This window comes from Rana temporaria, chromosome 2 (assembly GCF_905171775.1).
Source record: "Rana temporaria chromosome 2, aRanTem1.1, whole genome shotgun sequence".
NCBI classification, from domain to species: Eukaryota; Metazoa; Chordata; class Amphibia; order Anura; family Ranidae; genus Rana; species Rana temporaria.
Genome location: NC_053490.1, coordinates 413,945,448 through 413,973,089, shown reverse-complemented (window position 1 = coordinate 413,973,089; position 27,642 = coordinate 413,945,448). Strand labels below are relative to the sequence as shown.

Below are 27,642 nucleotides of genomic sequence, written 5' to 3'. Positions count from 1 at the left end.
CGTTTTTAACGTTGTTGTTTTTAACGTTGTCGTTTTTAACATTGTAAAAAATGGTCGTGTGTGGGCTTTAACGTTGTGAAAAAAATGCGCATGCTCAGAAGCCAGTTATGAGACAGGAGCGCTTGTTCTGGTAAAACTACCGTTCGTAATGGAGATAGCACATTCATCACGCAGTAACAGACTGAAAAGCGCGAATCGTCTCTCACCAAAGTTTAACACAAAATCAGCAAAAGCAGCCCCAAGGGTGGCGCCATCCGAATGGTACTTCCCCTTTAAAGTGCCGTCGTACGTGTCACCACGCTTTCGTGTGTAGGCAAGGCCGACTTAACAATAATTGGGTTGAAAAAAACGTTGTTTTTTCTACACCATTAAAAACGGTCGTGTGTACGCGGCATAAGGTCTAATGCCGCGTACACACGATCATTTTTCATCATGAAAAAAAACGTTGTTTTCCAGCATGTTTTAAAAAAATGATCTACAAAGCGGGGGGACGTACAACACGTACAACGGCACTATAAAGGGGAAGTTCCATTCGCCTTTGGGCTGCTTTAGGTGATTCCGTGTTAGTAAAAGACGATTCACGCTTTTTTGTCTGTTACAGCGTGATGAATGTGCTTATTCCATTATGAACGGTAGTTTTACCAGAACGAGCGCTCCCGTCTCATAACTTGCTTCTGAGCATGCGTGGGTTTTTAACATCGTTTTAGCCCACACACGATCATTTTTTACAACCCGAAAAAAGGACATAGTTTAAAACAACGTTAAAAAATGCAGCATGTTCGAATTTTTTTTTTTTGTCGTTTTTCAGAATCTGAAAAATGATGTGAAGCCCACACACGATCATTTAAAATTAAATTTTTTAAAAACAACTTTTTTTTCATGCCGAAAAATGATCGTGTGTATTAGAAACCAGCAGCAATATGGATTTTATCACTGGCGGTTTCGCTTAGATGTAAACAAGCTATTACAAGCATTTCATTAAACTAATCTTAGTTTGATTCGATTTATTTAAGGGCAGAGGAGAGATCTGGGGTCTAATAGACCCCAAATGTCTCAATAGAGAGAACCAGTCACTGCCCATGCTGTCAGAGCCGATTTACACTGGGGCGACCCGGGATCCGACTTCAAGACGCCCCAAGTTGCCCCAAGTCGAGCGGTCGAGAAAAAGAATGGAAATGTATGGGAGCCATCTTAGGCCCCGTACTCACGACCAAACATGTCTGCTGAAACTGGTCCGCAGGCCAGTTTCAGCAGACATGTTTGGTCGTGTGTGGGCGCGAGCGGGCCGAATTCCAGCAAACATTTGCCCGCCGGGCCTTTTCCCAGCGGACAAATATTCCTGGACTTGTTTTAAAACAGTCCGCTGGAATCCTGCCCGCTCGGACATGTACGGTCGTCAGTACAGACCTACCGTACATGTCCAGGCGCCCGTCGTCCCTCGCATGCGTCGAATGACTTTGACGCATGCGTGGAAGCATTTTAAAGGCGGGCCGCCCACGTCGCTGCGTCATTGTCGCGGCGACACCGCGTCATCGACGTGGCGACACCGCGGACACGCCCCGCGTATTGTTTACGCGCGGACTTCTGTACGATGGTGTGTACAACCATCGTACAGAAGCCCTCTGGCAGACATGTATGGTGAAAACGGTCCGACGGACCGCTTTCACCATACATGTTTGTTCGTGTGTACCCGGCCTTAATGTACACATCTAAAGTCGCTCCGACTTCAGAAAAGGTTCCTGTACTACTTCAATCCGACTTCTAGGCGACCTGTACCCATTGATTTCAATGGAGGTTGCCTCCAAGTTGGATACCCGTTCACAGTGAGGCAACTTTACAGGAAGTCGCCCCAGTGTGAACCTGTTCTATGGCAAGCTCCTACCTCCCACAGGGAAATCCACGCCAAATTTTAAATAAAAAAACGGCATGGGTTCCCCCTCTAGGAGCATACCAGGCCCTTAGGTCTGGTATGGATTTAAAGGGGAACCCCTTTGCCAAACAAATGGCGTGGGGTACCCCCAAATACATACCAGACCCTTATCCGAGCACACAGCCCGTTCGGTCAGGGAAGGGGGTGGGGACGGGCGAGTGCCCTGTGGCCCCCCCCACCCCAAAGCACCTTGTCCCCATGTTGATGGGAACGAGGGCCTTCTCCCCACAACCAATAAAAAAACACTACACAGATTTTTAAAGTAGTTTATTAGGCAGCTCCGGGGGTCTTCTTCTGACTTAGGGGGTCTTCCGACTTCTCCCTTCTGCTGGGCAACACCACTGTCTTCTTTCAGCTCTTTTACCAGCGGCGGCCCAGTCTTCTCCCTTCTTCCGACTTCGGGGGGTATTCCGACTTCTCCGCTCTCTTCTCCCGTTCTCCAGTTATTTTTCTCTTCTGCCGGGCACCACCGCTGTCTTCTTTCAGCTCTTTCACCAGCAGGGGCCCGGTCTTCTGCGTCGCCTTCTTCTCTTCTTCTCCTCTTCGATGTTGACTCGACGCTCCCTCGCGCTATATTCCGGGTGTGCAGTGCGCAGCGATTTATATAGGCCTCTTATGACGTCACAGTCCCAGCATGCTCCGGGTGGTGACGTCAGAAGGAAGAAGACCAGGCGGCCGCTGGTAAAAGAGCTGAAAGAAGACAGCGGTGGTGCCCGGCAGAAGGGAGGAGTCGGAAGACCCCCGGAGTCGGAAGAAGACCGAACTACTTTAAAAACCTGTGTAGTGTTCTTTTATTGACATTTTTCTACCACCAGGTGAATGGGTAGGGGTACGATGTACCCCATACTCTTTCACATAGGGTGGGGGGCCGGGATCTGGGGGCCCCCTTATTAAAGGGGGTTCCCAGATTTCAATAAGCCCCCCGCCCGCAGACCCCGACAACCAACATCCAGGGTTGTCGGGAAGAGGCCCTTGTTCCCATCAACATGGGGACAAGGTGCTTTGGGGTGGTGGGTCCACAGGGCGCCCCCCCTGCCCCAAAGCACCCCCCCATGTTGAGGGTGCTCGGCCTGTCCCCAACCCCTTTCCTGACCGGCCGGGCTGCGTGCTCAGATAAGGGTCTGGTATGGAATTGGGGGTACCCCCACGCAGTTTTTTCGGTGGAGGGGTTCCCCTTAAAATCCATACCAGACCTAAGGGCCTGGTATGCTCCTAGAGGGGAACCCATGCCAGTTTTTTATTTAAAGTTTGGCATCGAGTTCCCCTTTCTGGAGGCGACAAGTCGTGTTGTGGGTCGCGTTGTGATTCATACTCAAGTTGTGTTCAAGTTGCCTCCCAAAGTCGTGCTGGAAGTCGTGTTGCCCCTGTGTGAACCGGCTCTCACAAGTAATGTTGTTCATGTAGAGACAGTGTAAAAATAAAATAAATAACATAAAAAAAAAAAAATTAAAACTCCCCATGTTTGCATGCAAAGGCAAACACATACATATGTCCTGCATGCAAATGTTAATGATGTCCACACCACACATTTGAGGTATTGCTGCAAATGTTATAGAAAGTGCAATAATTCTAGCAGCAGACCTCCTTTAAACGGGTAACCTGTAAAGGCTTTTTAAGCATTGCCAATTCCATTTCCAAATGAACAGCATTGTCACCCTGTTAAATAAAGTGGAAAATAATGGATCTTCTGGTAGGATTAGCGTGTAATAGAACTAGACAGTAGCAAAAACAGCTCCTCTGTTTATGCTACTGACAAAAAACATCACATATATCTGTTTTGATTTTGTCTATGGTTCCATGTTAACGTTCAGAACAGGAGGTCAGAGAAGGCAATGTTCATTATAGTGTCCTGATATCAGGGATCTTTAAGTGCCCAAATTTAAAGTGTTACTAAACCCACAACAGTAAAATCAGTCAGAAAAGTCACATATGCAGTAAAGCATGCTTGTTATACTCACTGTAGAACCTAAGGGGTTAATCATCCACAGTGTGTAAAAAGGCAGTTTGATCCTGTTGTCTCTGATCCTCCCCTTCTTCCACAGTGCCTAAACCATCTCCTGATAGAACAGAGCCCTAGGAGACACTCTGCGCATTCTCAGTTTTGTGTGTATTGCTAGAGAGTTTTTTTTTCTTGGGATGATGTCCAGGCAGAGGGTCCTGCAGTCTCATAGGACAGTCAGAGGAGAGTGAAAATCCTCCTACAAGCTTTAACCAGACACTCATAGAAGTCACAAGACTGCTATATACTACAGATAAGAAAATGTATTTAGCAGTTTATATTTTCTAAAATAATTGGATTTTCATGTCCTGTTTACTATGGTAGATCAGATATAGTGAATGCAGCGTCCTGGGTTTAGTAACACTTTAACTCATGCTGTAAATTTCCTAAACCTTACATTGTATGTTGTGTCATTGTGACAGGTAACATCTTCTGTGTTCTGCCATGCAAATGTACACTGACAATGATGCTTTAAGATAATAGTTATGTGTCCTGATGCTGTTGTCTTATGTCAAAATATACAACCAAGATTAGATTGGAACGCAGTCCATGGACTTTATGGGCATAATAAACAATAAAACACTATTACAAATAAATACACAGTAGCATTATGCACCCTATGGTGATATGGGTGGTGGTTGGGTTTACATGTATTAATGTAATAATTACACACTAGCAATCAGAGTAAAGTGCATATTAGGGGGCTCCACCACCCCTTCACACAATGCTTGATGTGTTTTGTGCAGTTCTGCTTCATCAGGAGCAGAAGGTGCAAACATATAAATGCTACAACAGCGTCGGCCAGAGGAGTTATCCCAGATGCAGTATATCACATGATAAATGGTGGATAAAAGGTCAGGGTTCCATAAGGCAAGAAGCATCAAAAAAAATATTGTTTGATCTATTTATGAGCATGAAGGATAGCCCTCATAATGATTCAATTTATCCCACAATGAGCAATATAGAATTCATCACAACTGCCTTCCTATAGCCACAAACCAATGCCAGCGTATTGCTACATACAGAGAAACCTTGGTTTACGAGTAACGTGGTTTACAATCGATTTGAAAGACGAGCAACTTTAAAAAAAAAATGCCTTGATATACGAGCGCTGTCTTGATACACTCACAAGGTGAATGAGTCTGCTGCTCATCCATGTAAAACCGCTGTGTATATGTACAGTGAAGCTGCTGGTGTACAGTATACAGTACAGCTTTGTATGTGGCCAGAGATTTGCGGGTGATGGTGGTTCCCAGCGCTTCCTGAAGACACTCCCAACAGGGGCGGATGTACCTGGAAGTGATGTGAGTTCCTGAGCTCTCTAGGAAGTGCTGTGAGCTGAACCTCTGGCCACATACCAGCGTTGTACTGTGCACCAGCGGCTTTACTGAACATACAGTACTGTATACAGAGCGGCTTTAAAGAGGAAGTAAACCCTGTTAAAAAAAAATCTGAAAGAAAAACCCCTGCAAGAAAAAGGCATAATGAGCATATTATACATAGCATACTAGCTCATTATGTATTACTTACCTGAGATCGAAGCCACCGCAGCGGTGCTCGTTCCTCTCCTCCATCGCTGCCACCTCTCCCAGAGTGTCTTCTTCGTATCGCGGCTCCGGCGATGTGACTGGCCGGAGCCGCAAAGACGTCACTCCCACGCGCATGCTCAGTGTGCCTGCGCCCCATTGTTTACGGCGCATGCACCGTAGACATCGGTGCATGTCTTTTGGAAATATCTCCTAAACCTTGTGTATTTTATATACAGTATGTATATCTGGTGGTACCCATAAGGTCCATAGACTGAGGTCCAATTTAATCTTGGTTGTATATTTAGAGTATTTGGGGACGAGGAACAGTCATACAATTAAGGGTAACAAGTGTCCATGGTGTCACCAATGGCTTCTCATTTGATAATTCAGTTGTCTTATGGCAGATGTGTCACAAGATTGCAATATTTGACAAATTAAGGCTTGTTATGTTATAATTTCTATCATAAAGCAAACAGATACACATTTACTAGTAAATTATATGGCTTATTCATTAAAAAAAATCAGTCATTTAATATATGTGCTGCAGTATAGTAAGTCAGATCAGAGGTATTGCATAATGACATACTACAATACTGTAACTAAATGTAAGAACTGAACAATCACAGAGGCAACTGCATCTCTAGTTTGCTCAATTCACTATAGCTCAAGCAGGTCTAAAGACAAAAAGAAAAACAATACAAATGTGAAGCAAGAAAATACCAGTACAGGGTGCAGAATAAATCAATTTTCACAACACATCATAAATCACACAACTGATCAAGACATAAAGGGTCCTTGACATTGAAAGTACAAATCAGTTTCCTTGCAGGGTTATTTCTGCAGAACTATGTGACCTTCAGGTCTTCCTTGAACTTGCATAAGTTTCTAATCCTGATCTGTACAAAAGTCTGTGCAATTAATGCCCACCGGGGGTTATGATGTTATGCTGTTGCTGCAAAGTTAGTAAATGTGAGAGCAGATGGAGAGCGAGAAAAGAACTTTGACATTGAGAAAGTCCCATGGAACATACAGGGCTAAATGCTGTCATTGCAATCTTTAGACTAAATTAAGTACAATCTTCTGTTATAAGAATCTTTCTAATGGAGGCCCTGTGCAAACGGACGTCACTTTCTATAGCCTCGTACACACGACCGAGAAACTCGACGGGCGAAACACATCGTTTTCCTCGTCGAGTTCCTTGTTAGGCTTGTTGAGGAACTCGACAAGCTTGCTTTGCGTACACACAGTCAAGCCAAAATCTCCTCATTCTCAAACGCGGTGACATACAATACATACAACGGCAGGGGAAGTTTGATTCCACTGGCTAAACTCTTGGGACTGCTTTTGCTAATTTCATGTGTTTGCGTGTTAAATAAAAGTTTGGTAAGAGACGATTTGCACTTTTCAGTCTGTTACAGCTTTAAAAATGTGTTATCTCCATTACAAATGCTACTTTTACTCCCGTCTCATACTTTAATCTGAGCAAGCGCGGGTTTCTTAGCATACAGACGTCCGAGTTTCTCGTCGAAAACCAGCCCGTCGAGGATCTCGACGAGACAAATCAGACTTCCGTCGAGGAAATAGAGAACTTGCTCTCTTTTTGGCTCGACAAGGTTCTCAACAGTTTCCTCGACGAAAATGTACACACGACCGGTTTCCTCGGCAAAAAAATAACTCCCAGCAAGGTTGTTGCTGGTTTTTGCCGACAAACTCGGTCGTGTGTACGAGGCCTATGAAGCAGCTTTTATCACTGCAGTCCTGAAAATGTTGGTAGGTTACTTAATTTGTGTTTGTACTAATTCTATTTGGTCACTATAGTTTATTGAATTTTGTACATAGCCACTGTTCTTTGCACTGCTCTAACATCTCTGAAAATGTCTACTTAGAAAATAATTTAAGGTAAATCATATAGAAAAGAAAATTCTACTTCAGTTTAATGAGAATTTCTAACTGTCCTCCCCCTGCGGCAGGCCACGGAGGTCACATTTGCAAGGCCTTTGAACAATTTATCATAAAGGTGAAAAAAGATTAATAATTACATTTACATCCATTTATCAGCATAAGCAGCAGTTGGAAATGAGTTCATCATTTCCATTTCCTTTTGAGTAGAAGTGTGCATGTAGTACAACCAATTTTCCAGCCACACCAAGCTGACGTGGAGGACAATGATTTATTCATTTACAATGGTTTCTTGTTATGCTCTGAAACACAAGAGCATTTTTATTATACCAAACTATGGTGATTCAGCTCATGTTCTACAATTATTATTAACTCCTGCGTAATTAATATTCCTGTGTACGCACTGCAAAGTCTTGCTTCAGTCAGCAAGTGATTTAGAAAATGTGCTTCCATTACAAATTTCATTCAAAATGGTTCCAGGATTCATTTAAATACCTCACTGTAAAAGGGATTAGACAGACGCTTTTGGATTATTAGCTTATCAGCAAAATAAACCTGCTTTTATATTTCTACATTATAAAATATTCATGAAAAATGGGGCACATGGGAAAGGTTGGAGATGCCAAAGCTACCAACCCAAATATGTCATTATCTACTATGCCATGTATCACTTATCTTCAAACTTCAAACTGCCCCCCTCTCAGGGATCAAAACACGTTGCATGATAGGTGTACAAAAAAAAAGGAACTGGACAGTGTGTGGAGAAGTACGACAATAACCATTGCAAATGTACTCCACGGGGTCGATTAAGAAGGGCAAGAGACCTGCAGAGATCTGGCAGATTGACTTAATTTGTCCCCTGCCCCAGGGAAACAATGGACTGAGATATGGTTGTACTGCAGTCGTCACCTATTCAGGACTTTTGCTTGTTCTTCCTTACAAAGGTGCAGATCAAGCCGTGATGCTTTAACTGCTCCAGAAACTTGTCATTGTTTATGGTTGTCCCAAACAGGTCCAAAGTGATAACGGCTCACACTTCACCGGATCAACCGTACAGCAGTGGGCCAAAGATTCCAGAGTGTACTGGTTGTTAGACATGTGCACAGAATTTTTTTTCGTTTTTTTTTGTTCTGTTTCATATCGTTCCGTAGGTTCGTTTCCGTTCGTTTTTCGTAAGACGCCCGTTTTCCTGTTCGTTCCCGTTCGTTTTTCGTACGACGAGATTTTTTCGTATTCTGATCATTTCGTATTTTCGTTACCGTTTTATTTTCGTACATGCGGGATGGTTCGTTATTCTGTTTAATTCATGTTCGTTACTTGTTAGACAATGATTTTCGTGAATTTTCGTCGTTTTGTACTTTCGTAAATATGAATAAAGTGATTGATGAGCGCAAAATAGTGGTATAATAAAATAAGGTGGCAGTGAAACGTCCAATTAGAGAAAATAACACTAATAAAATATGATCTCCAAAGTGATACAAAAGTGTAACGAATAGTGCCAAGTAGGCACAATGGATCTACAAAATCCAATGTGTAAATGATACAAATAATGAAAAAATAATAAAAAATGTGAAAAAAACCAATTGTGACAACAGTTCATATGTGACAGTTCATGAATCACAGGAGTGAATGACAATTCCAAACGGTGACTGTGTATCCAAGCAGAGTGATGAGAAAATCCACATGCGCAGCTGAGCTCACAATGTGCTTACCTCACACACATGCAATGACAGCATGGTATCTCCACAGATGAAATCCGACACGAGAAACGAATCCTCCTCACCTCTCCTATAGTGACACAGGTCTGTGAATGGTAGAGACGGCGTCCTTCTAGTTATGTCTGCAACTCCGGACTTCACCAAAATGGAGGATCCGTATGCAAGTGCACTTAGAATGGTCCCAAAATAAACGGAAAGAATCTCCAATAGTGAAGTATGTAAAAGCGATTTAATGTCATCCACAAAATAAAATATCAGGAGGTTCAGCTAAACAGAGCCTGAACCAAAACAGACAGCGAGAACGGCTGTGTGATCGGGTAGGTGCGTCACTTCCGGTCACGTCTTTCGATGCCTTACGCGTTGCGTCACGTCACGTGACTTCATCAGAGGCTCATTTTCCACCCTGCACATTTGGGCACTGCTAGCGCTTTAGTTTCCCCTTTACACTTTCGTAAATATATTGCGGGATTCGCGGCACTTTCAACACGCGGCTCATCCATATTAACTAGTGTTAAGCCCCATACACTTGGTCAGACTTTTTTAGCAACAAACATAAAAACGATCGTTTTACCGAACGTTCGTTCGTTTTTAAACTCCATCAGAAAACCATTTTTGGGTTCCAGGTTCAAAAGTCTGGCCAACTGATCTCTCCCTTCAGACGAAAATCCACAGAAAAGTTTATTTGGCTTTTCTGTACTACTCAGCACAAAAGAGAAGCTGCTTCACCAACTAACTACACTCACTGTCCATTCAAAAAAACGAAAATTACATCTTATAACAAAAGATTTGTATTCTGTATTTTGAAACCAAATTATGAACAGAAAAAAGGAATTCAGAATACAGAATACAAATCTTTTGTTATAGATGTCATATGAACATACGAACAGAAAAAGCATTCAAACAAAATACAGAATGAAAATGTTTTGTTAGATGTCATATGAACATACGACTGAAAATCAAAATACGAACAGAACAAGGATTCAAACAAAATATAATTTTCGTTCTTTTGCTGTTTTCGTTTTGTCGCATTTTCGTCGGATCGTTCGTTCGTATTTGCGGTTGTTCGTTATGCAGCTCATTCGTAATCCCGTTGTTTTCGTATTTTGGTGCTTTAATTTTTTCGTATGTACACATTATTCTGCGGGTACGAAAATGAACATTTTCGTACGAAAATAACATTCGTACGAACGGGAATGCACATATCTACTGGTTGTGTCACATACCATACCATCCACAGGCATCTGGTTTGATTGAAAGATACAACGGGCTATTGCTGGACCAGATATGCAAATTTACACCCACACATACACTAAGGGGGTGGGATCGGGTTTTCACACAGGCAGTCATGTGGTTAAATTCTAGGCCAATAACCAAAAGTACACCATATGAGAGGATGGTAGGGGCTGGGGCACAGTTTTAACAGCTGGAGTGCAGTATTTACATACAGTTCCTGAAAGAACAGGGCTGAACAGGTACAATGCTACTGCTTCCCATGAAGCCTATCTAGGAAAGAGAGGGAATTTGGCAGAAAGGTTTGAGGTTATATTTGCATTGGCAGAGGAGTTTCAGGATAGTGGCTGGGACTCTGATTGGTTAGTGGATACTTCTCAGCAAGAGTGGAAAGTGAGGCTGTCTAACATCAAACCTTGCAAAATAAACAGCAGTGATCTTCTGGGAAATATCAGTGTATCAGTGTTGGTCAGAGATCCAGGCAAGAAGCCAGTTAGAGGAGACTACTGTTTATGTATTATTAGAAGTAACAGATAATCTGCTTTGTTTTCCACTCCAATTTGATCTAAAGGAAGACCAGGGAAAAGTGGCTACATGATGGACAGAATGATGGAAGACCACAAGAGCTGTGAAGAGCAAGGCATTTGATGTATTTCAAGCCTGGACTTGTTTCACAAGGACTTTAGAATGGACTTTAATGAACTTTTAGTCAAAAGACTGAAACACCTTCTCAGTGACAGAAATATGGAAGGGGTTGCATACAAGGAAAATTAATGTGTAGAATTAGTTGTTAGTAATGAAGAGATTTTCTGTGTGTAGAGAGGAAAATCAAGGGCGGAATGTGTTGCCTTTGATATGAATATATATATATATATATATATATATATATATATATATATATATATATATATATATATATATATATATATATATATATATATATATTGTATTGAATTCATGATTTTCTTATCAACTAGTTGAGTTTGTTTGAAGATGGTTCATAAAATCATAAAAAATGCACACTTACACCAATGTAGAAAGATGTAGGCATAAAAACATCAACAGTCGAGCCGGCCGGCCCCTCAAACATGCAGCCCGTATCTTCCGGGTCTGATCGTATGACACGGTGATGTCAGAATGTCGCTTCCCAAGGTTTCGTCCCAATGGGGACGTGGTCACGGGATACATATCCCGTGAACACGTCCCCATTGAGACAAATTGTTGGGAAGCGACATTCTGACGTCACCGCGTCATACGATCAGACCCGGAAGATACGGGCTGCATGTTTGAGAGGCCGGCCGGCTCGACTGTTGATGTATTTATGCCTGCATCTTTCCACATTGATGTAAGTGTGCATTTTTTATGATTTATTAAACTCAAATGATTTTATGCTATGCGGCTTCCTCCTCTTTTTTATGGCATATCCTGCATCGGTATACTGTACAAGGCACCTAATACATTGAACCTTTCTGTGTAAAGAGACCCCTGTGGATGTTATCACTATATGCATCTTGTGATCTCCTATAACTAAGAGATCATGTTTTTTTGGTAAGCGGCAGTGTGTTACTGTGGTGGAGGAACTTTCTGTCATCACTTCTTCTGGATGCTGTGGAATTACGTGCACTTTGGAGATTATTTAAAATTGAATATTTATGTTATATGGACTTCACGGTAGATCGCAGATAACTGTTGATTGGTCAGACTGTTCTCACCATATACACCAGGATTGATTTGTTTTATTTTTTGTCAGTTTATTGAGGTTCACTGACCTAACTTTTTGTACACTTTGTGTGGATCTCAGCACAACACATCATCACTTATTTATTAGCGCAGCTTTTTTCTTTTTTGCCTATTGTGTTTAATGTTGTATAACATTTTTAGTTGCGGCTTGTTGCTATTTTTGAATAAGCGCAGTATTTTTCTTTTCCACTTTCTTTCAGATGGAACCAGAAATCTGCAGGAAAAAACCCCCTCCATGATTACCATACAATACGGTTAGAGGACAAACATGAATTAACTAGAAATCATTTTAGTCTATGTCATAAAAACACTCAATCCAGGGGGCTTTTAGATGTAAAAAATGGGGAACTATCATATGGTATATCTTGTGCGAAGACCTTCCACCACTTTCTGATTGATTTGAATTGGCAAATCTTCTAATGCACATTGTTCACCAATGGTGGCAGACTTATTTTACCAACTCAGATTTGGGGATAAAGATAAAGTAATGCCTCTCATATCTCATTTGTACAAACCAGTTGTATCATGTTTTATTTAAACGTAATATTTTTATATATTGAAGCTATTGTACTGTGGTATTGGGTTATGTAACATAAGTGTGCAGATTATCACTAAGTAAACACCTACCTTTAAAAAAAGCCAGCCAGTCATCCATTTCACAAATCTTCCTGGCCAGGAGACATGCTGGTAGAGGTTAGTGTTCACTACTCCAGGATCCACTGCATTAGCAGTTACATAGCAACCTTCTGCAGTAAGCTGATGTTGTAAATAGTAAGAGAACAGGACAAGGGCCAGTTTACTCTGAGAATATGCACCATGGGATGAGTAACTGTGGCTGTGTAAAGAACAAACAAAAAAATAGTGTAAACACGTAAATAAGTTATTTGTAACGCAAACACTAAATTGTAATATATTATTAAATAAATAAACTGGAACTTTTCATTCTTTCTTCCACAATGTGTTCTACACATCTCCCTATATTTAAGTGGTAATGGGACAAATATAAAGGTCACCTCCTGCTGCATTTCCATTTTCTCTACTGAGCTCAGAAATTAGTCATATCGACACAGAGAAAAAGCTTTTTGGTCAGGCAAATGAAAGTGAATCAGCTTATGTTAAGCATTCAAAGTGTTCTTAAGACATTTAACTGGATTACGAAAGAAAGTTTGCTGTACTGCACATTAAATAAGGGAAACTTTAGGAGAGTAAACCAAAAAAATCCTAAAAAGTAACATATACCATAATCAGGATACACGTTGTCGACTACACTGGTCTCTGAGAAATAACTTTAAAGCTATGACGGTTTTTGGATCCTTCTAATGACCACTGCTACATCTAAAATTGATGTGTATAAATTATAGAATTGTTATTAAACCCATCCTGTGCATTAAAGATAACTTTTCGTTTTAGTCTTATTTGTGTAACTGTACAAAAATTAAATGTATCCTTCTAAACGCTGCAAAAATGTTCAGTTTGTAGGGATAACCACTTATAATCGCCATCTACCAGTGACCTGTTTTATGAAAGTGGCTTCTAGTGTTTTCTGCTGTGAGAGTTGTATCCTTGGTTGGAGAATTGCACAAATATGAATCATCCCTTGGTTAGGAAATCAATACACCACATCCCACCCTTAACTTGCAACATACAGAGCCACTACTACAGGACTTTTAAGGTGCTAGTATAATAAACATAAACATAGCCATCAGAATACAAATAGTTCAAACAATCTGGTTCTAGCTCTCTTGTCCTGAATTGTAACTGTGCGGTCTCCCTTTAGTTTAAAAATGAATGTGCAAACAATTGGTGCAATATACTGTTAGGCCTCTTGCACACTGCAGCTTGAAAATGCTCAGTACAGTCCAGCCATTGTTTACAATGTGCCTGTACATATGGGCGTGTAAACAGGCGCTGCATATTCTTGAGTTAAAAATAAGAAAAATGTGAATTCCCAGTCAGTATTTTAAGGCGGTATGTGCAAATCCGCTCATATGAGCATAAATATTAATGAATTTTGCCTAGGAATGTTTTGTATGCGCAGATGCAAATATACGTACAAATGTGCGCAAATATGCACAAAACAGACGCCTAAAAGTATGTCCAGAAAATGTTCCTAGGACTTCCCTTCCCTATAGCGGACATGTAGGTGTGAATTACCCTGTAACATGAAACATAGCCTAAGATTTTATAGAAAAGCAGATCAATATACCTGTACATACTAAAAAGAATTATTCAGCACAAATAAAGTTGAAATACATGCAAACAAGTAAATATGAATGTGTAGTCTATACAGTATATTCAAAGTATAATAGCTGCTGAAAGATTTAGAATTTTGTTATGCCAGCTTGTAATCCAGGCAGATCAATCATCATCATCCAATCGTTGCCAGACAGAACAGCCAGGTCCCGGTACTCACTGCAGGCAACTCTTCTGTTAGGCCCCTTTCACATGTCAGTTTTTAAGGCGGACCCAATCAGACCATCCATTGCCCTCTATGGAGTGGCGGATGTCAACGGCCATGCGTCTGTTGACACCTGCCGCCATCTGATCCTATCAGCTAAAAACAGACTGATGGATCGGATGACAGTCGGATGAAAACAGAAAAAGCTCTGTATCAATGAAGTGGACCTGTCATCTGCCTGCTCAGCAGGGATCAGTGGACAGATTCCCCACTGAGCAGGTGGATCTGCTTCCGGAGTCCCCCCTGTCTGAAAGGAGCCTAAGGGCCCTTTCACATGTACGGATCCTGTGAGGATCCGTATATTTATCATCCTCTTGCTCAGCAGGGATCGCACCGTTGATCCCGGCTGAGCCGGCAGATGACAGGGCGGGACCGACCTGTCAGATCTCCGCTCTCCTCTATGGGGGGATCGTATTAACACGCACCGCCTGTCCGTGTTCATCCGATCCGATGATGGATGGAAAAATAGTATTTTTCTCCGTCTGCAGAAATGGAGCATAGCAGACACTGATGCGATCAGGGTGTCAGCGGATGTTCATGCGCTGACACCCGCTATCCCATAGGGATACATGTATGTCTGTTTTTCATCCAAAAACGGATGGATGAAAAACAGACATAGGGTCCGCATGTGTGACAGGGTCCTAATGCCCTGTACACACGATCGGTTCGTCTGATGAAAACGAACCAATGGACCGTTTTCATCGGACAAACCGATCGTGTGTGGGTCCCATAGTTATTTTCCCCCATCGGTGAAAAAAAATAGAACCTGTTTTAAATTTTTCTTATGGTTAAAAAACCGATAGAAAAAAACGATCGTCTGTGGGGAAATCCATCGTTAAAAAATCCAGGCATGCTCAGAATCAAGTCGACGCATGCTGTGAAGCATTAAACTTAATTTTTCTAAGCATGTCGTAGTGTTTTACGTCACTGCGTTGGACACAATCATATTTTTAACCAATGGTGTGTAGGCAAGACTGATGAAAGTCCGCTTCATCGGATATCCGATGAAAAAATCCATCGGTTTAGATTCCATCAGATATCCGATTGTGTGTACAGGGCATAAGACTATTAACCCCAATTGGACATTAGATAAAGAGGGAGCAGCAACACAACAATGCTGTCATTTCTCTGCTCCCCTCCTTAGCATGCCAGTGACCAGGTACATTTCTGACTAGTTTTGACTGTCGACCTTTTCTCTCCCAGTCTAAATACAGGAGACAATACAGGAGGCTAATAGCAAAACAGGTTTAAATCTTTAGGCTATGTTTGCTAATTCTATGTAAAAATACATATGGTCTTCTAGGAATACATAACTGAATTAAATTAATTATTGCTTGGAGCTGGCAAGAAGGAAAATAATTGGCTGCAACGATTAATTGTGTGCTGAATGCTTATGGCACAATTATTTTAGAGATTTACAAAGGAGGGAACTTTTATGCACAAATCACCTTTCACACAGGGAAAATGCCATTTAAGCTACCTGTGTCAAAATCACATTATTATTCAGTAAGTAATTAGTAAGGAAACTACCAGAACAGTGTGAGGCTGCATACACATACTTGATTAAAGTGGAGCTGAAACTGAACTATACCACCATCCCTTGAATGCTTAAATAGTTGTTTGCTCAGAACATCATTCAGAATTGGCTCACTGTACCTTCTCCAAAAACCCTTAGTCTTTTACCAGCTTGAATGACTTTCATAAAAAAATAAAAAAAATGTCCTGCTTAACCACTTGCCGACCAGCCACCGTCATACTGCAGGCCGGCTCGTTCCCGCAAATCGCTGTAGCTGTACGTTGGTCCCTTTAGCACCTACAGTATAGCAACTATAGCTCCCCTGTGGCACGGCCAGTCAGCTGATGCGTGTGACTGGCAGCTGCGATGTCCGCCGGCCACCCGTAATCGCTCCACAGAGAGCCAGAATGGGGATCTGTCAATGCAAACAAACATGTCTTTTTACTCCTCAACTGGTTGTTGCTACACACTATCTGAAACAAATAAGTTTATCTTGGTCTCATCAGACCACAGGACTTGGTTCCAGTAATCCATGTCCTTAGTCTGCTTGTCTTCAGCAAACTGTTTTCATCATCTTTAGAAGAGGCTTCCTTCTGGGATGACAGCCATGCAGACCAATTTGATGCAGCGTGCAGCGTATGGTCTAAGCACTGAAAGGCTGACCCCCAGCCCTTCAACCTCTGCAGCAATGCTGGCAGCAGCACTCATACATCTATTTCCCAAAGACAACCTCTGGATATGACGCTGAGCACATAAACTCAACTGCTTTGGTTGACCATGGCAAGGCCTGTTCTGAGTGGAACCTGTCCTGTGTGTTGAGTTATTTTGAGGGGACGCTATTATACAAGATGTACTCACTACTTTACATTGTAGCAAAGTGACATTTCTTCAGTGTTGTCATATGAAAAGTTATAATAAAATATTTACAAAAATGTGAGGGGTGTCCGATTTTCCGGAAGCCTGATGATGACTACCGGGGGTAAGGACGGCTGACATACATTCTCAGAATGCAGGCTTGTAGGCATGGTGGGTGATAAACAAGAACATTGTGTGCCAGTCACTTTAATGCTTTAAACAGAGTGAAGTTTATTTCTTGAACAGGAAAAATGTGAAAGAGAGAGGGGATAGGGCACAGGACACCCATAATAATGATCAGCATCCAGCAGATTAAATAAAACATAAAGTGTAGCGCTAATTATAAGTGAAATAAAGGATTGGGTATATTGATAATTAACCAATCATAGAAAAGTGTCCATATGAAACACGTTGAAGTAGTCCATAAACATAAACTGTGAAAAAATTACAACTAAATAGATCCTCAAAATTCAGTTCAAAGTGGGTAAATGTGCAAAAAGCTTCAATAAAGAAATGATAATAGATCTTCATAGGTAAAAGATGTGTAAATCCAGCACCGAAGTGAATGGAGGCTTACCAGAAGCTGTGGACCCAGAATAGGCATATACCTAATGGGTCAATTGCGCTTAAAGTTGATGATACCAGCGAGGAGGTGAAGTCCAGCACAGGATCAGGTGAAAGTCGGTTCAGAGGCACCTTGTATTAGGTTGTAGACTTGGGTCCATATGGAGGTTCAGACACTCAATAATTTTCAGCACTTGTAACAGGCATGTAACAAAGAGCAGTATTGTCAGCAAATTCCCGACATGTTTCAATCTAAACGATCATCTGGGGTGCTGACATACTGCACAGGGAACGCTTATATAGAGAAGATACCCTTACCTCAATGGTGGCTCCACATGTGGAATCCCAATTGGTCCAAATTACCTTACAGAAAAAGTAAAAATGTGGCGCCGACATATATTCCAATCTCATTTGATGAATAAGGGAGCCGATCGCCAACCCAGCTTAACGCTAGCTCATCAGCAGCATCCAGAACAGAGTTGATAGACACCCCAAAGACAAACATGCAAGCCTGTCCGGCCGGCGTGCGCTTCACCATGCGCTCCACGCCTCGGCCGGAAAGCATGACGCTGTCACGTGTCAGCGTCAGAGTGCGCTCCACACAGGCGCACCAAGCCTCGGTTTGGAGCCGCGGTGTCATCAGAACGATGGTGGCTGAAACAACCAGCATGCGTTCCAGCAATGCGCTCCACGCCTCAGGTTGGATACACAATGCGCTCCACCGCTTGATGCTGGGTGTAACGCATGGAAGAGGCCAAAGGGAGAAAGAGAGGCGCCATAATTTGAATATAAATAAAAATCGGCAGCCAAATATAAAAAAATATATAATAAACGAATGGTCAAAGCCATCCATTTATCCAATGACCAAAGGGGAAAAAAACAGGGCGATAACCAATAAAGAAAACATTTTTGTATGGAAATATACAAAAAAAATTATAAGGCAAGGGGACTAAATGGCACAAAAAGAAAAGTTAGGTATTTTAATTTTTAAATTCAAAATGCCTCATAGACTATAATATCTAAGAGGCAAAAATCATTAAGAAATGAATAAAAAAATAAAAATAAAAAATACTAAAAAGTTTAAAAACAAATACAAAAATATTACAAACTGTCCCAACCAAAAATGGACACCTACCAAAAAGATGTTTTTTAGATTTAATTAAAAATAGAAGTGTTTCATGGTAATGAAACCGCATGAAACTTCTACAAATAAAAATTTATAAAAAACAAATATTAATTTAAAAGTAAAATAAAAATTGGCAGAATAGACATTAATCTAAGCCAAAATTCAAATTAGAAAAGGGAAGGAACAAAAAAGTAAAAATAAGATACTGGAGCCACCATTGAATACAGAATGCATGTCAACAATATATTAAGATATTAAGATTGGTTGATGAATGCATTTATGTCCCAATCCACATTAAGGCCATATGGGACATAAGTGCGCAATTCGTAAATCCAATAGGCTTCAAGGCGAGAAACACCTCTAGTCTTGGCTCCTCCCCTCCAAGGTGCCACATATTTGTCAATGACGAGAAACTGGGAACCTTTAGGGTTACGAGCGTGGCATTCCCTATAATGCCGGGGGACCGTGTGTTTGGTGCTTCCACCAATGATCTTTGTCACATGTTCACCTACCCGTACGGAGAAGGCACGTATGGAACGACCGACGTACTGCTTCCCGCACGGGCAGGTGACAAGATAAACAACGTGCGTGGTTGCACATGTGCAAAAAACCTTGATAGGGTATTGGCGACCAGTACTCGTAGACCTGAATTCTAATGATTTTGTTCTTCCATTGGTGTTAAACTGACAGACTCTACACTTCTTACAGGGATAATATCCCTTCATATCCTGAAAAAAGACGGGACGCTCAGGGGGATCGAACACATTGGGAGCAACAATGTTTCTTAATGTTGGGGCTCCCCTGAAGATAACTTTTGCCTGTTCAGGTAAACTGGGGCCCAACACTTTATCGCTTTTCAGAATGTCCCAATGTTTATTGATGATATTTTTAACATCTCTGTGTTGATTGGAGTAAGAAGTCAACATTGAGAACTTATAAGAGTCATCATTGGGACGTGGTTCCTTATCTTGCAAGAGACTGTCACGCTCAATTAGTGCTACTTGTTGTAACTCCATATCAACAGAGGATGTGTCGTAACCCTTCTCAATAAATCTTTCCCTGAGCATGGCTGCCTGTAAAAAATACATGTCATCATCAGAACAATTTCTGCGTAAACGCACAAATTGACTGCTAGGGACAGATTGAAGCCAAGATCTGTGGTGGCAACTGTCCGTAGGGATGAAGCTGTTTCTATCAGTACCCTTGAAATGGGTTTTAAACCTGAAGCTCCCAGACACAAGCTCAATCTCCAGATCAAAAAATGTAATTCTACTAGGACTACTATCATGGGTAAAAGAAATACCACGATCGTTCGTATTTAAAACTCGAAAGTAGTCATCCAGAGATTCCTTAGAGCCATCCCACAGGAGGAGGATGTCGTCTATATATCTAGCCCAAAGGACTAGGGAGGATGGTCTCTCACAATAGACGACGTCCTCCTCCCACTTGGCCATAAAAAGATTGGCGAGGCTGGGGGCAAACTTGGCCCCCATCGCCACGCCACGTCTTTGAAGGAAATACTTCTGGTCGAACCAGAAATAATTGTGAGTCGTCGCGAACTCAAGCAATTCTATGACGAAAACTTTCTGTTCCTCTGTGATTGAGTCTGCATTATTCAAAAAGTGTCTGACTGCTTCAACACCGAGATCTTGCGGGATGCACGTATATAAAGACGCCACATCGGCAGTCGCAAGAAGGTAATCACCCTCAATTACAATATTCTCAAGAATTTTCATAGTGGAAGTTGTATCCTTAAGATATGAGGGTGTAGATTTAACCAAGGGTTGCAAATAAAAGTCGATGTATCGACCTATACGTGATGTGATCGAGTTGGCATCCAGCAGATTGGCAGACTCCTTAGATAAAAATAGGTGAGATTAGGCAGACAGCAGTACAGGAAAAAGCTAGCCTTTAAGCTGAACAAGCACATCTGTACTTTGTAGGATAGGTTGTCTCCTCTAGTAACTGAACTTTACTCACAGCTTCATGCACAGATTCACTTGGATGAGTTCTTTATAAAGTCTTCCCAGACACTTCATTGCCTCCAGCTCATGAAGAGTCCCCTCTGGTGCTTCCTTAGAACTCCATCCCTCTCAGAATTGTTTCCGGATCTTTAGCAGGCTTTCCTCAACAGGAACTTGAACACCCGGATAGGTCTCAGGCTTCAGGCCTAGCAGCCAGAAGCTGTTTCACACACATGCACCCAGGCTGAAGCCCTGGGCGGGAAAACTAACCCTGATCACCTGACTTCTTTCTATTAAATAGATTTTCCCACCATTAATAGCAGTAAATCTGATTGGCTGAGAAAAGTATGTTTATCCATATCTTGAATGTACTGTAGATTATCAAACTAATGTCAAAAGGCAACAGTGTCACCTACTGACAAGAAGGAGAAGCCACAACTGAATAGGACTTAGAACAGAAGTCATTTGACCATTAAACAGTACAAATTAGCCAGGCCGACTACCACCCAGCATAACTAAATGAACCTGTAGCCCTATTCTAGGATGAGGGGGCTAAATATATAGTAGAGATAATCATCACAATACAATTCTTACAATGCAGTTAATGCTGTGTGGAAAACTCACCCCATCAACTACATAAAGCCAACTTGCAGCCACACGGGGCACCACAGGAAATGGATCATGGGTGAGCATGGGAGCACATATATCAAGGCCACTAGAATTTATTCTGTGTATAAATATGTACACATATGTAAATACATAATTTAAAATATAATTTAGCCACCCATTGATTACATAAGTTATTTGAGGCCCAATCATACATCATATGCTGTGTAATATAGCATGTATTATGTATTTACATATGTGTACATATCTATACACAGAAAAAGTTCTAGCAGCCTTGATATATGTGCTCCTATGCTCGCCCATGATCTTGTTCCTGTGGTGCCCCCATGTGGGTGCATGTTGGCTCTATGTGGTTTCAGAGCTGAGTTTTTCACACTGTTTTAACTAACTTTGCTTTGTAAGAATTGTATTGTAATGATTATCTCTACTATTTACATGCTTATGCTTTTTTATTTGTATTTCAGTGTTTATTCTGTTGATAGCTTTATGGCCCACACCAGCACTATGCTTCTGGAGTAGTTTCTCAGGCATAGGTAGCTCCCATGGTAGGGGTGTAAGAACCGTCAAGAGGGAGCTAACTTCCATGTATGCTTTATGTGTTGTTATCTCCTTTTCTTGTCTTATGGTTTTTATACATTCTATATGTAATAAAAGGTATTGTTTTAACTTATAAAAATTAGTCATTGTCCGACGGTATCAAGAAAATCCAGTTGCCCCATTTTTCCCAATTTTTCTCATTGATTTTTAGGATGAGGGTATCCATACTTTACACATAATCTTTCTGAGCAGTCATTTTTAACTAAAGGCATTTTTTATTTTGTATAGAGTAATGGAAGGGTATAACCATTTGCCATTTGTGTCCTAGTGGAGAGATTTGCCTTCATATCCGACCTGTTTTGGATTGGATGTTGCCTGGTAACCGTAACTTAATTTGAATTGTTCTTTTGAGGTACTACATCACTCTTTTTACTATGTTCTAGTCACGCTGATAGGGAGCGGAAACTTTCCTGCAAAGTATGCCCACTGCTGCAGCTATGTCTGGTCTTGTCACAGTGGTAACATATAGCATCTTACCGATTACATGTCATTGTTGGGTAGCAAGTTTTCTGCTTCATTGCTCTTTGGATCCTTAGGAGTTTTCGTCTCCTTTTCATCTTGCATATGGAATTGTTCCAAGATTTCTGAGATATTCTGTGATTGGTTGAGAAGATAACTTCCATTTTCTTCTCTCTCTATTTGGATTCCCAGATAAGAGCGAATGTTGATTCCAGCTCTTTGATTTCAAACTTTTCTTTCAGCTTGTAAGCTACCTGATTGCAATCCCCTTCTTGTTCAAAACAGGTTTTAATGTCATCAACATAGATAAGTATTTATATCCATCCGTCTCCTTGATTCTTGGAGTAGAGAAAGGGGTTTCTAGAGCCGACCAGCTTAAGATTTTCCCATGCGTGTTAATGCAAATACCTTTTATATTTAATAAATGTTCATGGTTTTACATTATGGTGAGCCTTTATTTTTTTGGAAAACTTCCACGAGGTACCTGTTATCCCAAAAGTTGATATATGGTGGGACGGCCATATACACATCTACCTATGCAAACAAAGGCCCTGGCTGGGTATTAGCCACAAGCGAGATAGACCTCCTGTGATAGGAGATCCCCATCAGCTGGTAAGCAGGCATTTCTTGCGGTGGAGGTATAATTTCTTTTGTGGTGTGGGATGGTGTCACCATTACTGAAAGGACTGCTCATTTATTCCCACGATCTGCACTGTTGGAATAACACTCAACTTTGATCATATATTATCCCTTCCTTTAAAGGTGCCACTCCATGATGTGTCTGCAGTTTCCTTTATGACTGCTTTGACCTATTCCTGTGTTGATAGCTTTAGCATTTGCTGCTTAGCTTTCCAGATAGAACAGTCCTTTTATATGTGACCCGTCCTTTTACACTTAGAAAACAGGCTCTACTTTCTTTGTTGTGCTTTGTGCTTTTGTACATCTTAAGAGCTTTGTCATCATGGTGCATATTTTCCTTCCTTATGTCATATTCATCGATTAATTTCCCATTGACATATTCCAGTGTCAGTTCCTGCTTAGGTCTGATTTCTAAAGCAATAGTGAGAGCAGGGCAACAATATTGTTATCTTTGATGTCCTCTCCGATGGTGCATAGCTGCTCTATGATCTCTAGCATAGCTTTCATGTGATTACACATTTGCTGGCCTTCTTCTAGTTTCATCTCATATAGGTTTTGTAGCAAAAACAGTTTGAAGAAATTAAAGTAGTATTAAATGCTTAGCCCTTGTAAACATAATGCATTCTAGGCAAGCAGAGAAATGTACAGTCATTTTTTTTACTTTAAATATGCGCCCACAAACTTTGCTAGTAGCCGCTGCCAGTTCCAGGTCACACAGTACTGCTTCCTCAAATGTCTGGGTAGGAGAGCATGTGCTTTGAGTATTTCACAGTGCACAGGTTCCAGTTGGTGTCTACACAAAGGTGGCTCCATAAAAAGCCTATAAATTGGATGGAGCCACCCAAAAACAGCAATCGGGAATTGGTGTTCTATGCTCTGCCAAAAATCTTACTCATTTTCAGAGTATTTTCAGAAGCATTTAAAGCAAGCACAGACTTAAAAGTACTAAGGTTTAAAATATTATTCTAGCAGTAAAACTGGAAAATTTAACATTTCAAAATAAGTACGATCATTGACAAGGCACAGAACACCACAGGCTATGTATCTACAGATTCCAGTTTTATAAATCTAGCTCTGCATGCTGTTATTTTAATCAACTAACATGGTGCTCTGTTAAATCCAACAACAATTTGTCCTCCAAAAAAACAATCTTATCACATATTTTAAATGTTTCTCATGTAAACAGAGTTTATCTTCTTTACATACCAGTAAGTGTATGCAACAATGCTGATAAATATGCCTTTATAGTATTATAACTTTAAACAGAATTTTCAGAATGTTCAGTTTAAACTAAAAATGATTAGACATTTTTAAGTTTAAGACCCGGACCAATATGCAGGTTAAGGACCTGGCCCCTTTTTGCAATTCGGCACTGCGTCGCTTTAACTGAAAATTGCGCGGTTGTGCAAAGTGGCTCCCAAACAAAATTGGCGTCCTTTTTTTCCCCACAAATAGAGATTTCTTTTGGTGGTATTTGATCACCTCTGCGTTTTTTATTTTCTGCGCTATAAACAAAAGTAGAGTGAAAATGTTGAAAAAAAAATCAATATTTTTTACTATAATAAATATCCCCAAAAAATATGTAAAAAAACATATTTTTTCCTCAGTTTAGGGCGATACATATTCTTCTACATATTTTTGGTAAAATAATCGTAATAAGCGTTTATTGATTGGTTTGTACAAAATGTATAGCGTTTACAAAATAGGAGATAGTTTTTTTACATTTTTATTAATCATTTATTTTTTACTACTAATGGCGGCGATCAGCGATTTGTTTCGTGACTGCGACATTATGGCGGACACATCAAACATTTCTCTTTCGTTCATAGACGGACACAGCATTCTTTGACATTAGGGTTATATCCGCTTTCACTAGGAGAGTTTAGGCAGAAAAAAAGCACTTAAAGTGTTAACAAACACAAACCTCAGTGCAGCTCCTCCCAGGGGGCGTGGCCCCCCCGGTATAACCCACACCCTGCTCTAACAGCCTCAGTTTTTTCCTGCCTAACGTCAGGAGAGTCAGGCACTCTGGAGTTCCTGTACTCTGGAGATTTTTTTCTTGCGATTTTCTCGCTTTTTATTATGCATTTTTTATTTTTTTTTGGAATCCTGTGATTCTTCTATCAACAGCCGACTGGGTGACAGGCTGGGTCCTCGGCCCTTGTAGTCCCCCCAGGTTCGGCCTTCGAGCGTGTGCCGGCCCTTAGCTCAGCTTTGGGACGTCCACGACAGGCCCCATTGCTCCAGGGGCGGCCGGGGAACTTCGGTTCTAGGGCACACATATGACCGGTCTCTATGGCCTTGTCACAGTGTGTCTGGCCGACAGCCATGCCGTTTAGCGGACGTTGGATCTGTCTGGGATACCTCCAGCCGGTGGTCGCAGGACGGGTAAGTAGTGGCCTCTTGCTCAGGTAAGTGGTCTGGCTGGAATTTTCCCCTGGGGAGGTCGACTGAGGGTTTGCCCTGCTTTCCTCTCTCCCTTTTTTCCTCTCCCTCCTTCCCAGTTTCTGGGTGACGGCCGTGAGGTGGGGGCCCCGCTTGGGGGGCTCAGTCTGACCTGGGGGCTGCTACTGCTGTGGGTGCTGTGTTTTTCTGGGCTGCCATATGTGCGGAGGGGGTCCTGTGGGCCTGTGTACTGCGTGTGTCACTGGGGCTTTGCTGTGTGTTTTTTGAAAAAAACGCAGTTTTCGGGTGCCATTTTGCCGCTGACGGCGGTGTTTTATGGCGCAGTTGTAATTGCGGCGGCCATTTTCTCGGAGCCCGCAGACATATCGGCGGCCATCTTGATACAGCTCTTGTGCCTAGGATGACGGCGCGTACGGCTCTGCACATTTTCCTTTTGGAAGGCGCGGCACAGGCAGCGTTTTTGGCTCTCGGCAGCGGCGGTCTGGTCGGACGGTGAGTCCTCCGGGGGGGGGGTTCCCCTGTTCTCTGTGGCGGCTGGGGGGATGTCCTGTGGAGCCTGCCAGTACTAGGGGATGTTAACCCTTAGTGTCCCTGTTCCTGCGGCCTCCAGGGATGCTGTGCTGGCAGTCCCTGAGGCGTTTTTGGGTCAGGATGGGAGTGTTGGAGGGATGTGGGAATTGCACTTGTTCCCCCCTCTGCCTCTCTCTGGGTATTTTTTCTGACAGGGAATCAGGCCTCGCTGAGGCGTCTGGTTTTGTTTTTTTGTCAGTAGCTGCTGGCTGAAGTCCACACGGACTGTGAGGATGGCCCTGTTTCAGGGTCAGCACTTGATGGTGCTGTTGTTGGGGCTCTTAACTCTGCGGTGCGGGTTACCATGGTTAGCTATGGTGGTTTCGGAGGTGGCATCAGTGGTGTCAGTCCCTTTTGGGTTCCGTGCCGCCCCGCACCGCAATATGTGTTTTTTCCTTGTGTTCCATGTCTGGAATATGTTGTGCAAGGATTGGGATCAGTCGCAGGGTACAAAATGCTTTGCGGTCTGTCCCCTCTTTTTTGGGGAGGATTCCTGTATCAGGGTGTCTCTCTCTCTCCCCCCCCCGCCCCCTGTGTTCAGCTGGGTAGCTTGTTTTTATAACAAGGCTGCCACATTACCTGGGGAAGGGGCTCCCGCTTTTGGGGACCCCGCCGATAGGGGTGCTGTGTATGTGGTCGCTCCATATTCACAGCGGGGGGGGGCGGTGGTGAGTCCGGTTTTGGCCGGGACTCTGGTGTCGCAGACGTTTCCCGGACGGGGAGCTGGAGGCGCAGAATGCTTCTATGACCTGCGTGGTCCTGACCGACCAGTTGGTACTAGGTCAGATATTTGTCTGTGTGTCGACCCCGGATATGCTCCCCTTGCTCTCCAGGGCATCCGCCTGCGCCATGTTTTCTGCCCTGCCTTGTATGGCTGGGGGTTGGTCTGCGGACGGTCTTTTCAGTAGTCCCTGGTGGTATTGCCCTGTGGGGGTGTACGCAGGGGTGTCTCTGATTGTCATCATAAAGGATGCCACGGGCGGTGTGAGCACTCTGCTCCCGCAATCTAAAAAAGGGTAGGTGCCTCACTTTAGGCGAGGGCCCTCATTTACTGTTCCCCATGCGTTTTTTGGTTTTCGCCCGCCAAGTGCGGCAGAAAAACATTTTCAGGGGGCTAGGACGTCCACTGAGGACACAGGCGCCCCGGGTGCCGCAAGCCCAGCAAGCCTGCTTCCGCTTGGAGGTTTGCCTCCGCTCGCATCTCGGGTGGGGGCTGGCTCCGCGAATTCGCGGCTCGGTGGAGGTCTCTCCTCTCTGACCGTTGGGGTTGCGAGGTAGTTTCCTCTGGGTGCGAGACAGGATTTCTCTCTTGTCTACCAAACGGGTTTTTTTCCTCCATCCTCTGGCTCGCCGGTTGGCTCTGTCAGGGGCTGTCCAGGATCTTCTGGTCAGGGCAGTGATTGTGCCAGTTCCCTCGTGGAACAGGCTCCGGGGTTTTTTCTCCAATCTGTTTTGTGGTCCCCAAAGGAGGACGGGGTCCGTTCAATCCTGGGCCTCAGGCCTTTGTTTGTTTTTTTGTAAAAGTGCAAACTTTCAGGATGAGGTTTTTCTGGTGTCCTTGGATGCCGTGAACGCGTACCTGCATGTTCCCATATGCTCAAAGCACCAGAGTTTCTGGACTTTGCGGTCAGGGAGGACCATTTTTCATTGTGGCCCTCCCGCTCGGCTTGGTGTCGACACCACAGGTTTTCACCGAGGTGCTCGTTCCGATACTGACCCGGCTGTGGCAGAGGGGGTTTGTTATTGTGGGATGTCTGTACGACATTCTCCTACGAGCTTCCTCAAGCTCTGAATTAGTGGAGCCATGTCTGTCACG

The 27,642-nt window shown here is 42.6% G+C and overlaps 1 protein-coding gene across 2 annotated transcripts in view; it reads right to left on the bottom strand.

Annotated features, from left to right (window-relative positions):
• Nucleotides 1–27,642, bottom strand: part of DHRSX (dehydrogenase/reductase X-linked) — a 631,492-nt gene that overhangs the window by 69,997 nt on the left and 533,853 nt on the right. For both annotated transcript variants that reach the window (XM_040338182.1, XM_040338180.1), the window contains exon 6: nt 12,673–12,880. In XM_040338182.1, the coding sequence (XP_040194116.1) occupies nt 12,673–12,880 (208 nt within the window). The remainder of the gene's footprint in view (nt 1–12,672; nt 12,881–27,642) is intronic.